We start from the raw sequence: 16,756 nt of genomic DNA on the forward strand, positions 1-16,756 counted from the left end.
ATATTTTCTGGAATGCCTTTGCTTTCATTTTTTTCCCTCTCGCCAATATTGACATCTTTTTTTTGGGTCAATTTTCTTTTTATCTCAAAATGTTTTTTTCTTTCTTTCCCAGATCCAATTTAAATCGTATTTTCCCCTCTTTTCTTTTTTTTTTCTTTTCTTTCTTCTGTTTTGATTGTTTTCCAAGCACCCCATTCCTCTATCTTTATTGGCAAAAGCAAACATGCTAGTAAATTAGAAATCCATTTTTTACAAACAAAATACATGAAGAAAATACATCCACATCCTGCAAATATAAACAGTAACAAATCCAAAACTATTATCCAATAAACATTTACATATTTTTTTTTTACACCATTGTGATAGTAGCATACAGAAGATAGTACAAAAAGTGGGGGAGAGGCCTTCGCTGTATCCTCACCTACACAAGCAACAACCCTGCCTGTATAGGTCTGTCCTATACAAATGCCAGTGACCTCCTATAAATAAAAATATCACACGGGCAAATCATATTGAAGCATCGAGTGCTTTCCGTTGCACACCTGAACCTAATTGAATGCCACAGAACTCGATGGTTTAAATGAGACAATGAGGTCACTCGCAGGAGGCTTCTGAGTCATTAGTCAACAGTGAGATATGCAATCCCAACAAGAGTGCTACTGACATTGTAGGAGGGAGGAAATCACGTAATGTGTTGCAAACAGATTCCTTGTGGTGCTAGTTAAAGTTAGGAAACAATGCAGACCATTGCTGTTATGAATGCTATTGCAGACTACTCCCATGCAGGTAGATATCTGCGTGTATATTTACATGCAGACTCCCATATACAGCAAGATCTCTACCTGCATATTTGTGTAAAGTAGTCAGACTGCTACAGTTAATGAATAAGTTGCTATCCTTTGTTTTGGTGCTTCAATCTGACTGTTATTGGATATGGTTAGTCACGTTATGATAAGCATACGCCAAACACTTTATTAGGCTGCATGTAAACATAGTCCAAAGTAAAAACTTCTGTTCTTGCATTAAGCACATTTTCATATAAACTTTTAATGAATTTCATTCCTCCCACCTTAAGTATTTGCAAAGAAGGCAAAATGCAAAATAAAAACGTCTTGTCATGAAAGGTGTACACGTGCACTTGTAGAGTGGGTTTAGAGCACTGGCTGACAATGTTCAGATGCAGCCAAAGCTGCACCGGTGTAAAATTAATAGTGAGTGTTCTCCACAGCTCAGAAACCTCATTTAAAAAAAGAAAGAAATGTCCTTCTCAGATGACAAATTAAGTGAAGTAACAACATGGACTGGTTTAACACCAAATAAAAATCCTTGTAGGTAAGCAGAGACGCTAAGCACTCTTGCTCGACCTTTTCTACCTGACTGAACCTCGTCATTTGTTAAAAATGACAGAAAAAGAAACTCAAAGAAAACAAACAAAAAACAGTAATTTCTCTTTCAAGCATTTACAAAATTTACAAAAGTAAATCCCATTTCTTGTAAAAATTCAGCCATCCGCTGATTGTGTAAGGCAAAGAAATGATATATATAGATATAGATATCTATATCTATATCTATATATTAAAATCAACTGTTCAATATTACATTCAAACACCTGTCTCGGGATCTCACATTTTTTAAATGGGTGATCTGATCCTTGTCCTGCCCGGCCGTTTGGATGACCAGGAGACAGAATACAACAAGTGAAAAATGTTACACACTCTTGGAAAATGTAGAACTCCCGTGAGGGAGTTTATATTCACACAGAGCGGCACCGGACATTTAGTGAACACGCAAGCGGGGAAAATATGAAGATTTACTACAAGACTGTATCTGACGTGCATGGACACGGCAATTTGTAAACATAGTTTAGATTTTTCTATTGCACTAGTATCCTTCTGTACCTGCACTGGCTCTAATATGGTTAGGGCATCGCCACCTTTGGGTGCTAAGCAGTTTGTTTGTTTGTTTAGAGTACAACATGCGCACACTAGTATGCATTCATGCCACCACAGTGAGTCAAACATATTTGGATTGTTTAACATTTTTGGGCTTACCCATACCGAAACAAACGGACCAAAGTGAAATGGGAAACCATACCGTGCCACTATAGGTACGGCACGGGGCATTTATGCAGTGGAAAAATAAATAAATATCTCTCTGGTAGCAACAGAGAACGTTCTATTGGTGAAGGAATGGCTGACCCTGAACTGAGGACAAGATTTTTTCCAAAAAACTGGTGAGAAAAGAGCTTAAATACAGTATGTATAAAAATACCTATTCACAGTAGACACAAATGTTGTGCATTACTGATATTAATCATCTGGTATGCACACTGAAACTTACATAGGTTTTTTCTATCTATAAGAACAACTTAACATTTATCTTTCTCAGCAAAAGTGAGAGGTTTTAAATAATTGTTCAGTTCGAGGGATACAAAACCTCTGCCCTCTAAACTTCTTTCGATGTACAGTAAAGTAAAACACGTTTTTACTTCGATTAGAGTCTAAAATTATTTAGTTTGAAAATACTGGAAAGGAAAAAAAAAAAAAAAAAAGTCTATTGTATTGATTCTATCTGCACGCGGGAGGAGAAACGCCGCATTCTGCTGGAGACGAATCCCAACGCCCTCATCGTCTCCAAGACCGGCTCTCATACTCGTCATCTTCATCGTCGTCTTCCTCCTCCTCTTCTTCTTCACCGGGCAAATAAGCAATAGCTTCCTTCTGTAACACAAAAAGTCAAAACTTACTCGCACACGAGGAAGAACGCGACCTCAAAAAAACCAAACAAAAAACATGAAGATACAGTATGAGGATTTCACCTGACAGTAATGCAGTTCTACTCAAAGGGCTAAGATGCTCTTAGTACTGAGAGGCTGGCCCTGATTCTCCTTTGGGAGCAGCAGTGAAAGATTTAGAAGCACCGGAAAGAAATGTTCAAGTAAAATCTGTGAATAATACTAAAACTTTCTAAACTTCTCCCGCTTAGAATCTCAAGATGTGTTGAAAACGGACTACCTTTCATGGTTTCTGGGTGGCTATAGGCTACCGATGAAAACACATGAAGCCATAGGGGTGTGTGTGTGTGTGTGTGTGTGTGTGTGTGTGTGTGTGTGTGTGTCGTACCGTATTGTCCTCATCTTTAGCCTCTTCTTCCTCCGGCTCTGTTGTAACAGAAGGCGTCTTAGGCTTGTACCAGGAAATCTGCAGCACACGGCCTTTGAACTTAGCTCCCTGGTTAGCTGCCTAGAAAACAAAACAGTTGCAAGTTATACTTTTCGTACCAGTTAAACCAGAAAAAGAACTTTAATATTATGTATTTATTTAGTATTTTAGGTGATAAGGAAAAGAAAGAAAGAACGGGTCTGGTCCACAGTAATGTGACTTACATTCTCGGCGTCGCTTCGCGTCTTAAAGGTCATGACAACACTGTTTGCGTCTTGGTCACGGACATCTTCAATCTCACCAAAATTCTATCATAAAAAAAGGAAAAGAGTATTCATTTCAGTGTAATTCTTCAATAATCAATTCAGTTCTCTGCGTAAGAGTTCTTAGTGTAACTCCTGAAGCCGTTACTAAATGTGCAACACCGTCCTCACCACAAAGTGTGGCATCAGCTCTTCCTTCTCCTCCTGAGTGACCCCCAAAATAGACAGGGCCCTGGGTCTGTGGTCCACCACCATGCGGTTCACGGTCCCGCTTCGACCCATCATCTCCCGGCTCCGTCCCCTACCGCGGCCCACGTATACCGACCCGGGCTCCAGCGCCATCTTCCCTCGGCCCCGGCCTCGACCCACTGGGGGCCGGATCAGACCCAACCGAGTCGCCTAGAGGAGGACAGGAGGTTTAATGACACAAAACAACTGACTGGCTGCTTTTCAACAGACACAGACAAGAGTGAATAGGCGCCACCTGGCTGTGTTAAAATAATCATGAGGAACAGATGTGGAAAACTTGCGTAGAGGTGTTGAGCTTTTCAATGTTAAAAAAAAAAAAAAAAAAAAAACATACCAGGAAACTACATTGTGTCTAACTTAAAAACAAAATAAAATCTTAATTCATACAATAAACAACTTCAAGGAAAATATAAAAAATAACATTCAGTATAAGCTAAATATTACATATTGTAAACATTTTCTTGACTCTGGCCTCCTCCTCCGTCACGCTCTGCCCTTTACCATTAGTCGTCACTCCTACATTTTTAAAGGGACATCTCCTTGCTTCCTAAGCATTCCACAGCCTCACAACCACTCTCTCATCCATTTGTCCCGTGCTCACTTCTCTCCTCTAATTGTCACCTCACAATTTTCTTACAAGGACCAGCAGCTCAAACTTTAATGAAGCCGGCTCCATCAGAGTAGGACCGGTGTATGATTTGGCTTCGTTAGCGGCTGTTCCTCTGGGCTTGCTTAAGTGGCTGCAGTTTAATGTGCAGAAGGAGGGTTAGTTTTGGATGGGGGGGGGGGGTGGAATATGCATTTTTAATAACTAGCTAATTTAAGACCCACAGGGGTAGAGAAAAAAAACAAAACATGCTAGGCAGGGAGTTGCTAACGAAAGCTATGTTCTTGTTCGGCTGATCTTGTGACACAGCCGACCTCGTCTGTGTTTGTGTGCTCCAGAAGTCTGAGCTGATAACAGCTGCCGATGCAGCTTCTTTTCTTTTTCTTTCTTCTCATTAATGTTATGATGAGCCGCCTCAGCAAACAAATTCACAGATTCAAGTACGTTATGGGCGTGTGATGTGTAAGAAACAATTATCCACTCAAATATTGCAGAATAAATAAGATATGTTAATTTAAAACTGTATTACACAAACAAAACATCTGGGGATTGCATTCCTCTAGTTTCTTAGTGTCACATGGCCTCAAATTCTGTGCCCAAGAAAAACGCTGCTGATGCAAGCTGCTGTCACTGTCCATCTCTTTGTGTGGGGTGTGTCTTTTTAGACCCGTTGGTGGCAGTGCTAGTTATCTTCTCAGATCGTTGGCCTGTGGTTATGTACTGTGCGTGTGTGTGTGCGCCTTACCTCCACCTGTAACAGTCCCAGTTTTCTCTTGAGGTCTGTTGTATCCTCTCCAGAGCTCATCTTCTTGTGAAAGTCCAGCTCAGCATCCAGCAATTCCTTCTGGGCCTGGTCACATATGTCAAATAAAGTACACGTAATTCAGAAAAAAATACATAAAAGCAATGAAAGACTGATTAAGAGCTTCATATTAGATCTACAGTAGCAGGACAGAACTTCACTCCCGTCTCTAAATAAAGGAAATGAAACATTCCCAGCAAGCTCCCGACCAAAAGGGCCCAAACTTACATCAGTCTTTGTCTTGGACTGGCCGTGGTTTGGTTTAGCACTGGATACCTGGGAGGCGGGGTTCATTTCGTTCTGCAGCTGTGCGATCTTCTCGGTCAGCTCCTTTAGCGTCTTCATGATGTTGGCTCGCTCCTCAGGTTTCGTCCCTCGGTTCTTCTCCAGGCGGTTTATCAAGGCCTGGAGACAGAAGGACAAGCGGTGAGAGAAGAAGGTGTAAACGGCAGTAGACGAGATACAGCGGAGGGAGAATATAGTAAAAGGCATGGACAGAGCACAGGGGAAAAAAAGATGAGGAGGACGGCAAGAGCTGCAGGGATAAATGGATAGGAAGGGACGGGAAGGTCGGTCTTACCTTCTGGCACTCAATCTGTGTCTTCAACATCTCTTGCTTCTTCTTTCTCATGTCCTGCTGGAGTTTTAAAGTCTCCTAAATGGAAAAAAGCAAATGAAATACAGTCACTGAGGTGAGAAATATGCCATTGGTGAAATTTCATTTCTCAATGGTTGCTGGCTTCCCACTAGTGGCCCCAGAGAAAAAAAAATGAAAGGTCACTCCCGGCATTGCTATTCTTGTACCCATCAAAATACATATTAAAGAATGAAGCTGCATGCCTGTTTCTTCTTGAGGACTTCCTGTGCTTCTAGTGCTTTTCCCGTTTTCCCAAAGCTCTTCGAAGATGACTTGAGGGGTGTGGAAGTGTAAGGGCCCTTCTGGGTGTTCGTCAGGGCAGGCGAGACCTAAGTGTCACAGAGAGTGAGTGAGAGAGTGAGAGTGAGAGCGAGAGCGCGAGCAACACATTTAGGTCTCCAGAATGAGAGTAAAAATGCATTCTCAGTGTCAACAAAATATTATTTATTCTCCTGCATTGCTCCTAATGTTATATCCTGTTAAGCTGTGTGAGGGCTGTTATGAATATTCCATCTTCACTGCTTAGTTAAACAGCACGTTGGACAGACAGCTGGCAGATAAGTCTCTCCCTGTTATTTGGAAAGCCTCTAGACAGGACACACCAAGTCATAGTACTGATAATATTATACCGAGCATGCCAATATGCTGAACTAAGGGAGTTGACGTTATACCTGTTTCAACATTAGCATGTTAGCATTGGCATTGTGAGCATATCAGCAGGCTTTGGTCAACTTAAATCAACTTTTCACAGAAAAAACTACCAGCCTGACCATATCTGTATAGATATTAACAAGTGTGGTATTCCAAGCTTGTTGATACAAATCATATATTTGAAATTGCCATTTGACCCAGGTCTGGCATCACCTCACACACACATGCGTAGAGACTAAAACGTACAGTGACAGCGTCTGTGTTTGGGTTCAGGCTGTCCGGCTTGGTTGCAGCTGTGATCCCAGGCAGCGCTGGCATGCGATGCTTGGGTACAGTCTTGTTCAACACATAGGCGGCCGGGCTGTGCTGCTTTATCCCCTGCTGATAAAAGAAAAGAGGAGAACAAAAAGTTAATCGGATGAAGGGTGGCAGAAGCGTGGTGAGACTAAGAGACTTCCGTATGTTTCGGCTCTTGACACTAACCTTATGCATGTTGCCGTGCTGCAGCGCCTGGCTGGGTGCCGATCCGGCCGCCTGGCTGCCTGAACTCTGCTCCTGCTGCTGAAGCCCTGTTGTGTTGGTGCCGGGCTCGCGGTGCCAGTACACGCGGATGAAGCGGTTGTTGAGGACCGCTTCGGTGCTAGATATGGCCCGCCTGGCTTCTTCATTCTTTGTGTACTGGATTAACGCCGCCTCTGGGTCTCCGCCAAACACCACCTGGATTTAGAGCAGAGCACGCACATTAGGTATCTGTATATGACAAAACTAATTCTTAACGTCAATGCAAAGCCGCAGAGTAGCTTTGGGTGGGATCCAATCAGAAGGCTTTGTTAGCAGTCAATGAAGCCGTTTCAATTATCTGACTACGACCAATAAAAAGTCTCACTTCTTGCTTTCTGTTTACTTGATAGGTCCGATTTTTTTAAGAGGAAGTGCATTTTGCAAATGCCAGATTGCGAGTAGTCCCTCCTCTTTCACTCAGTGTACAGCCGATGTTTTGCTCTAACAAGTGACTGGTGTCTCCAAGTCGAATAATATTGTTTATTTGGTAGCTTTTGATGGGTGCACGATTGGATTTTATGCTGATGTTGTGGCGTCGGCCATCTGTGGTTTATGTATGTGCCTTATGTGGCCACCATGCCAGGCTATGTCATGCTGTTAGTTGTGATGATGATGTATAAGACTTGTTTAATTTAACTGTGGCGCATTCAGGTTAGTATAGTAGTAATGTCCTATTTTGGTCAACTGACAACTGGTGCATTTTACCTGGATATTGACGATGGTTCCAAACTTGCTGAAGTGCTCATTGAGCTTGGTGATGTTGTTGAGCTCACGTGGGATCTTGCGCACCTCCAACTTGGTGTTCACATAGTAATACCTCTTGGGGAAAGTGTTCTTATGTTGGTTGTTAAAGCTTGGCCTGAAACGAGAAGAAGACTGTGATGCTGACATCTGTAGTTTTTGTTTGAAAGAAAAATTTGTAATGAAATCATTTTGAGCGAGATAACGATGATGATGATGGCAGTGAAATACAACCCAGATTCATGGCCCAAGGTTCAAGTTCCTGCCTTCATATTGAAGTTCCTAACCCTATACTTAGGGTCACTAGTGACACATGTCAACCTGGTTGACACTTAAGATAGATTACAAGTAGACCCTTTGCAAATTAAGCAACATAGTCATGGTGATGTGGTTTGTGTGCACCTTCTTCCCATAACTGACACAAAAGATGGGCTCCTGAACTATGAGTCACCTTGGCTTGAAACAAGGCTCCCAATACTTTTACAAGAAAAAGCGGGGGTGGGTAGTTTGTGTGATGGGATCTTTGCACACCACCCTGATGCAGTACAGTTCACATGCGATCCAAGCTTGAGAATGTTCTCCCTTTAAAAAAATGATTACATCTTATTTTGGAGTGAAATTTTTAAAATCCGTACTTCTCCAACCATGGTTTTTTAATTACTGGTCCCTCAGCTGTACTGGGTCCCATGGTTCTCTTCCTGCTGTCCTGCTCTGTGTTGAAACGGCACACGTTATTTCCAGGAGTGCTGGCTGCAGTGGCAGGCTCCGTCTGTATCACTATGTTGGCAGCTAGAACACACAAAGAAAAAAAACAAAGAGAAACCACAATGAACACGAGGGAGCTTTTTCAATCGTCTACAGAACTTTAGTTTGGACAAGCATTCACACTTTCCCAATCAAATATCAGCCCAACAGTACCCATTACCCAGGATTAGGTTGGGGGAGAGTGTGAGTACTAAGAAGGCCAATACGGGTTACCTCTGGATCCTTGTCCTTCGTTGGAGGTGAGGCCGATAAGGTTGGAGCGCTGGGTCTGCACCCGGGGAATGAACTGACGGTACGTGTTACGACCTGCTGCAGTCAGGCCTGGAGATTCTGGGTTATAGCCCTCTGGATCATAGTTATCTAATGTGTACAAATGAAGACAGACACACAGGTTCAGAGGGAATATGAAACATTTTTAACAGCCATAATGTGAAAAAAACAACTTAAAAAACACAAAAAAAAATAACCGAGGAAGACTGAAATTACACAATGAAGTCAAGCTGTACTGCATGAATAAATAAGTGATGCCTGGCATTTAGTGACTTAGCTAGCACAAAACCAATCTCATAAATAGCGTGATGAGTTTAAATGTGTGCAGAGAAGTTACAGCAACCTGTGACAGTCTATGGTAAATACAGCGGAGTACGAATTCAAATTAAAAAGGTTATATTGAGAAAACTCACAAGGTGAAAAAAGATGAAACATCATAATATGATAATTCTTATCCTGACACACGGTTTACTGTAACACTAAATTAAACAAAATGGGACCTTACATGACAGTAAGGAGTTGAATTAAGGTCAAAAACCTGAGTTTGTAACTAACAAAAAAAAACAACAACTCCATTTTTTGTGTAATTGGAATTATTCATGAGCTGAAGTATGGGAGAAGAGCACAACACAATAGGATAGGACAGAGTTCATGTTAATTGCTCAGAGCTCCTCTGTCTTCTGTTAATTAACAGCGCTACCCTCTGGTCAACCGCCGTCACTGCAGCCTGAAGAAACCGTGCATCTCAAACACAATTTCCTAATCCGAACACAAAAAGCACCCCTGCTTACATTCAGACTGGACATATTGGGGACGAAGAGACACTGATGAGGACGAGGAGGGCGGAGGTGGAGGAGGAGGAAGAGTAGGCGGCAGCCCCACACCAGGTGGTCGGATAGGAGGAGAAGAAGTGATTGCTGTTTGGTGGTTGGGGGTATCGATAACACCGGTTGGTATCATTGGGGGTCCTGAGGGAGATACAAGCCCACGCTTATGTCTCAGGTATGACAGTGAGTCTCTGGTTTGTGCTACTGAAGCGTTTGCTTTAATATGGCCGTAAAGGTGGCAGGAAGTGATGACAACTGTTCAATGCAATGCTTCAACTTTAACATAAAGCTCGGAATAAGCTATAGACACAGTTATGGAAACGGTGTCACATAAAATGAAAGGCTACATAAAACACATAACTTATATTCAATTCTATTTACTGAAGTGGTGGTGGAAGCCAGACTAACTTTGAAAAATTGATGATGGAGCACAATAGCAGAGATGGAGGAAAAATGTGTCTCATGGTGCAAACAAGGGCTTTGTTGCACTACAACCTGGAATTAGAGTTGTTTTTTTTAATTTAGATTTTATGTAATGGACCTACACAAAATAGTCAAAATTGGTGAAGTGAAAAGAGGTAACACCAGATCTTAATTAGAGGCTTCACAGCAAAGGGGGGGTCAATATCAATGCACACACACAAACATTTTTTTTCTCTATTTTCCTATTTTGTGTAGGCCCATTACATAAAATTCAAATAAAAATCCATTTTGAGTCCAGGTTGTAGTGCAACAAAATAGAAAAACCGCCATGGAGGGTGACTCGTGACAGGCACTGTAACTAGCTGCAGTGGTTTGTTGTTGTTCACATCAAATGGCACCACATACGTGATTTGTAGAAGTTGCATTTGTGTTGCGGCGGTACTACTTACCACTCATAGGGAAGACCCCTGGTGGTGGAGGCTGGCCATAGGGCGGCATCACGGGCATCCTGAGGGGAGGGGGTGGCTCAGTGATCGGGGGCATGGGCAGGCCAGCAGGGGGCATGACGGGCGGAGGAGGGAACGGAATCATGTTCGGCAGATTGACGTCATCGACGATGAGAGGGTCGTTTCCGTGGTCGAACGGACAAAGGTCACCACGTACACAAAATCCCTTTTCTGTGTGAGACAGAGAGACGGATTTACACATGTAGGTGTATTACACGTCCAGGACAGAGCAAACAAACATCCTCTAGGCTCCAAGGTAACCTCCTGTAATACTTCTAAGGGCTTTGGGCCCCTGGAAGTCAAACTAATTCACGAAAAATATGACTGAAAAGGAAAATAAGAACAAATAAAAGGGCAATGAGAATAAAAACAAAACGAGATGAAAGCTTGTCCAAGTTCAAAGCAGCTAAGACACAGAGTGCATGTATTTACCCCACAGTCTCATTAAGGAACGGGGTCCCTGGTGGCAGTGTTTGAGTACTGTGACAGATAGCAGTGTGCTTCAGGGACAGTGGGTAAATTTAAACCCTTGTGTCTCTGGGGTGAGGTGGGTGCGAGCCTGCTTGCTTTCCTTCCTTTCACGGGGGACAAAGAAGTATGGGAGTGCCTAACAGTGGTCATTAGCGATGAGACTAAACAAGGCAATCAATAACCCTCACGGGAGGAAAATGGTGGCAGTTACACAGCAAACTTCACACAATGACCTCGTCATTTTCTTGGGAAATAGTTCTAAACATCAATAGGCACCGAGATGGAGGGAGGAATGTGTCAGCAAAAATAGCAGAAAGGCTTTGAGGTATTGACAATTCAGTCTGTTCCTACCGTCGTAGTCCCTGCAGCGCTGTTTGAGCGAAACGCTCTTGTTGCTGAATGGCTTGATGCCACCATCCTGCCTCTGGGCGCCATAGTAGCCGGACCAGCTGTCTGTGGTGCTGTCGGGCAGGTGAGCCGGTGTTACTACGGGAACACCTCCGGCTACGGAGACGCCAGCGGACGACGAGGAAGAAAACGGGTGCGGAGGTGTGGGCAGCGGCAGGAGAGGCGATGGGTGCTGCTGATGCTGCTGCTGATGCTGCTGCTGCAGCTGCTGCAACTGCTGCTGCTGCTGCTGCTGCTGCTGCTGCTGGGAGCCGGATGTGTTGGAAGAGTTGTAGCAGTCTGTATCCTTCCTTTCCAACTCAAACTTTGACTTGAAGTCTGTTAAAGACGAGCACAAAACACAAATAAGTACAACAGCAGAGTCGTGGACCACAGCAGAAATTCTAACCCTGAACATTTTGAAGCTAAAGCTAATGTAGATTACCGTAAACCTGTGAGTGATATGGCCAATTCCAGGCCGTGTTGTTGAATCCCCACTGATGTAATTTCAAAGCTGTCCACATTGTTCCTTATCGATAAAACACTGACCAACAATCCAGTAGAATATAATACAAGCAGCTACATCCAGAGCTCTGTTCAGCCTACTCTCAAAAACCTTAAGGGCGTCTGTGCATTTCACACTCAGGATGTCTCCAGCAGCACTTCTGCATCACTACTGCACAGTTCAACCGTGCCGACAGGAGCTTCTCCTGGGTCTGATGCCCTCCCTGTGTTGTTGTCATTGGCTGTGTGTGTGTGTGTGTGTGTGTGTGTGTGTGTGTGTGTGTGTGTGTGTGTGTGTGTGTGTGTGTGTGTGTGTGTGTGGGGGGGGCTTTCTCACCTCTGCCTCCTCTGTGCTCCCTGTCCCTGCTCTTCCCTCGGCTGCCACTCCTGCTCCGGCTGAGGCTCCGGCTGTAGCTCCTCCCACGGGGGCTGCCCCTGCGCCGCTCGTGGCGCTCCCGCTCGCGGTTGGACTCGTTTCCACTTTTCCCGTGCCGATCGAAGTCGCGGCGCTTGCGCTCGTCTCGCCTCCTGTCATCGCGGCCCCTGTGTGGTTGATGAGTTGGAGGGGAATTTATTTCAATAATTATCTGTATGCCTGTTTTGAGTCCAACAAGGCTTTGAGTTGAGACGTTTTCACTCGAAAGATGCTTTTATTTTCCTTGTTTTGTGAGTCTATTCAATCACATCTTAAAAAGTGAAAGGCCTCCCTTCTTTCTGTTCTGCTCATAAGCTCAGTGTTAATTTGCTGTTGCTGCAGCTTGCTGTTAATGAAACCTCAGCACATTTCTCAATGTATTTTATATTACAACAATTACAGCATTTCTTGGAGCATAATCCCGTTCATTCCCTAAAAGGCTGTTGGTGTTCAAAATCTACAGGAAGTCTTGACTTTCATTAACTTTACACAGGAAAAACACAATAGATCAGAATGAATAAACATCACGAAGAGAGAGCAAGTGGTGAGAACCACATGATTATGTTGTTCCACTGTTTTAATGCTGAAGAATATAAATCACAGAGCAAAGCTCATTAAACACGCCAACTGTTGTTCTGAATGTTAGCACGACAGCCATTGTTTTGTTCTATCCGTTACCGACGAGGTGTGCTACAGTCAAGGGACCGGCTACTGGACACCAGGGCCTTCATCAAGCTAAAGGCAGCACTCACGGGGTTTTCGAAATAACCATGCAAATATATCAACAATGTCAACTAGACGATGCAAAACAATGTTTTAGTTCTTTTTTCAGCAGTAAGAAATGAAGGACCTTAACTCTATTAGAATGTTTAGCCTGACAGACTGGATTTAAGTTCCTAGATGTCAGAATAGCATCTGCTCCGCTTCGACATTAAGCTGTTCTCAAAGGCACAGCCGTACCTGGCATCGTTGAAGTCGGTGCGGTTTCTCAGAGGACTTCTTCTCCGCCTGTTTTCTCTCTCTTCATCTGGAGTTTCAGCCTTGAGGGGGAAAAAACTGTTATTTGACTTAAACTCCTCTCTATTTGGCATTTTTAAAAACAGAAGATTTATACACAGTGTCCTATGAGATATTCAGCAGATTTGTTGATCCAAAGTCCTAAATACGGAATCACCATCTGCTGTGATATGCTCTACCAACTTATCTATAAAAGTAGTTAAAAGACACTTTGATGTGTGGGAAGCTATATTTCACAGGAAAGTTATTCTTTTTCAAAGTCTTATCGTAGCCAATACATGTCACTGTAGAAAGCAGAGGCCTGTTTTGGACACATTTGTCTATCCTGAGCTTTATATGTCAGACAGATGCTGTCATTCCTTTTTTTACTTCCTGTTAAAAGGTTTTCTTTTGGGGGGGGGGGGGGGGGTTTTCCTCTCCTAATACGAAGGTCCTGGGACAGAGGATGTCATATGTGCACAGATTGTAAAGCCCTCTGAGGCAAAATGTGTGATTTTGGGCTCTACAAAATGAATTGCATAGCAAAGACTGAAGCCCATTTATGGGAGCAGTTCAGCCGGCCGGACACTGAATGTTGCTCATGAGTGTTGTGCTTTTATAGCCCTACACGTTGTGTGCGACGGACTGTCCTCCTTGCTTGTTATGGCTGTCAGATTGAGCATTAACAAACTCATCTATACAGAGTATGAAGCAAGCGATCTCTGGCATGGTGCTCGTGGTGAAAAAACAATGTCAAATATATAGATAGAAGCCCAAATAGGTAATAAAAGGCAAAGGCTAGTCTATCATACAACGGTGGTTGTGGCACCCTGCAGACACCCTGCAGACACTTGTCTGCCAGAAGAAGCTGCTGTATGGACACAGGCTTGACTCTTCTTACCTCCACACCATCAGCTTTGACTGCAGGTGGTTTGACTTCTTCTTTCGGTACTTCCTTGGCAACAGGATTTCCCAGGTAGTTCTTGGTTGTCAGACTTTCAAAAAGCTTATCGACAAATCCTGTTGTCTCTGCAAAAACAACACGAATCATGCAAATAGATTTAATATTTTACTGAATTATGTGCATTTATAACATTAATTATGGTCCTGTTGCATTTCGGTGGGCAGAGGGGCCTGGGATTGTGCATGCTGGCTCACTGGAATGAATGGCTGAGACACACTAAATACAATGGGACCGTCATTAATTTGATCTATTGGCCTTGTGTTTACCTTGCTAAGACATATTGGCCCTCAGGCATAGAATGTACTGACATTCCGCCTGAAGCCCACTGAAGGATTCTCTGCTCCTGGCTACACTAAATATATCCAAAGTCTAACAAACCCCAAATCACAACAGCAGAGATTAACAAGGGAAAAGCTGCTCCATGAAAAACGTTACAAAGAACATAAAGATTCAAATGCAATCCACAAAATATTATTTAAAAGAGGTCATTTGAATCATGTATTTGAGTACTGTGCAATTACAAGTAAAGTGATTAGATCATTTCAGCTATTCTCCCCACCAAAAAAAAAAAAAAAGAGGATCTCTACTTAAGAAAAACAAGTGTAGGCTTCCTGTAATACAAGCGGGAGAGATTAGAGGAGAAAAGTACTTTGAGATGATGCAACACACGCTCTGGTGGACATGTTTCGGATCCACGGGTAGTGGATGGTGTTCATTTACAGCTTATTGCACCTCTAAGTGTATAACTTAAAGTAACTAAAATGAAATTGGCTTGTTAGCTTAATGGTAGAAATCTCTGCCAGAGGAAAACCTTCTGCACAACTCTCTTGACCTCATGTTGCATTCAGTCACATTGGCAGAGAAGCTACGTGTGACATGGCCTTCATACCTTTTTGTAGGAAGACATCAAGCTGATCAGCACACAGTGCTTTCAGATCTTTCTCCGTTTTGTCCTTCTTCACGAGAGCCACCACATAGTTGGCCAATGCAGAGGGGTCAGCGTCACATCTGGAGGATGAAATATACACACTCTCAAATTAACAATACAATGGAAAAGGGGGAAAAAAAATAATAGTGAAGCTTTTGCCAAAACTACTGAGACAAGACTGAATTCAAATTCATAATTAAGCTAACTGTAATATGTCAGTGATGTCTGGTGCCCTACCATGCATGCAGAAATGTTATAAACAAACCTACTCTGACCCCCACTGACTGTCCTCCCCAGGACAATTTCCTACCAGACACTCCCCTGCACATCCTTTCTACGTTTCTTTATTTAAACACAATCGACACTTTTACACTCCACTTTATCATACTTGTTTATAGTACTGTTATCTGCTTGTTTGTGCACTTTATTTTATATTTTTATTCTTTTGGACATGCTAATATGTTTCTATTTATTGCACCGTGTTGATTGTTGTATGTTATGCACCACCCACCATGTCAAATTCCTTGTATGTCCAACATACCTTGGCACTAAAGTCAGTACCACGTGAGCCCCTAACCACACCTGCAGGGTACAGAATTGCTACACAAACATCCAAAAAATGGCCAGAGAATGACTCACCATACATTCTATTTCACAAAATATTTACATTTTAAAGTCCTGTTGGGGCTATTTACAAAAACATCACAAGCATACAAAGCCACAGGAAAACACTCTTGACAACTGTAAGCTAATATATAACTAACTTACATAACTAAATGACTAACTATATACTCTCAAAAACTACCTTCACTTCCATGTCCAATGTTTTAAGCGCGTGTCCTCTTCATTACGATGTTATTTATTGATTTACATGTGAAAGAGACGCACCAAGAGTGTGTGTAGCTATGGTAACTCAAACAGCTCTTATTTATAAAACCTCACGTATAACAACAACAACTCCATAACGTAACGCCAGATATAAGTAAAAAAAACGAGTCAGCACTTGTTTTAATCTCAAGTAACGTCAACAGCGTGCAAGTTATCTATTGCAGCTTTTGATAGCTTGCTTACCGAGCTGTGATAAAGTCACATTATCGTGGGCCAACTGGCGCTACGTGCCTAACTTACCCTAAAATAACTGTGCGGCAAAACGCTGTACATCGTGCACCAATGTTAACGTCTTAAACGTGAGCTAATGAGTAGTCCTACAGTCTCTCTTTTTCTATGGAAAGCCAGCTAGCGGGCAATGGTGGTTTGCTAACTCGTGCAAGAATTCGCCATCAGATTCTAGCAAGTCCCCCATTGATGCCTGGCTAACCCACTTGGCTAGCTAGCTAGCGTAGCTACGTACCATGCAAGCTAAATGCCATTTCGATTCAACACTCACATTGGTTCCAGGAGCTTTGCCAGCCACGATTTCAGGGCTTCCACATTCTCTATGAGCATTGTGAGAAAAGACTATAATACTGTCTATAAAATGAAAGTGCGTTGCGATAATCCTGCTTTCATCGTCTATAAAATGTATAAGCTTTAAGGCCTTCTGTCTCTCTCTCTCTTCACTGGCAGGTCGGACAAAAGTGCTTTACGACATGGCAACACAAGTTGAGGTGTCGTAAACGCAGTGCCGG

General features: G+C 42.9%; 1 protein-coding gene across 1 annotated transcript; it reads right to left on the reverse strand.

Annotated features, from left to right (window-relative positions):
* On the reverse strand, positions 1-16,608 carry rbm27 (RNA binding motif protein 27). The gene is made up of 21 exons (XM_079171698.1): positions 16,516-16,608; positions 15,090-15,208; positions 14,138-14,265; positions 13,201-13,280; positions 12,163-12,368; positions 11,286-11,660; positions 10,407-10,634; positions 9,499-9,675; positions 8,651-8,797; positions 8,308-8,461; positions 7,637-7,790; positions 6,854-7,087; positions 6,617-6,751; positions 5,923-6,048; positions 5,663-5,737; positions 5,311-5,487; positions 5,026-5,130; positions 3,596-3,823; positions 3,386-3,469; positions 3,123-3,242; positions 1-2,720 (listed from the first exon to the last, which is right to left on the reverse strand). Exons 1-21 carry the CDS (start codon positions 16,572-16,574, stop codon positions 2,625-2,627), a joined length of 3,207 nt encoding a protein of 1,068 aa, XP_079027824.1. The 5' UTR covers positions 16,575-16,608; the 3' UTR covers positions 1-2,624.
* Between the last annotated feature and the right edge of the window lie 148 nt (positions 16,609-16,756).

This window comes from Pholis gunnellus (assembly GCF_910591455.1).
Source record: "Pholis gunnellus genome assembly, chromosome: 13".
In the NCBI taxonomy this organism is placed as follows: Eukaryota; Metazoa; Chordata; class Actinopteri; order Perciformes; family Pholidae; genus Pholis; species Pholis gunnellus.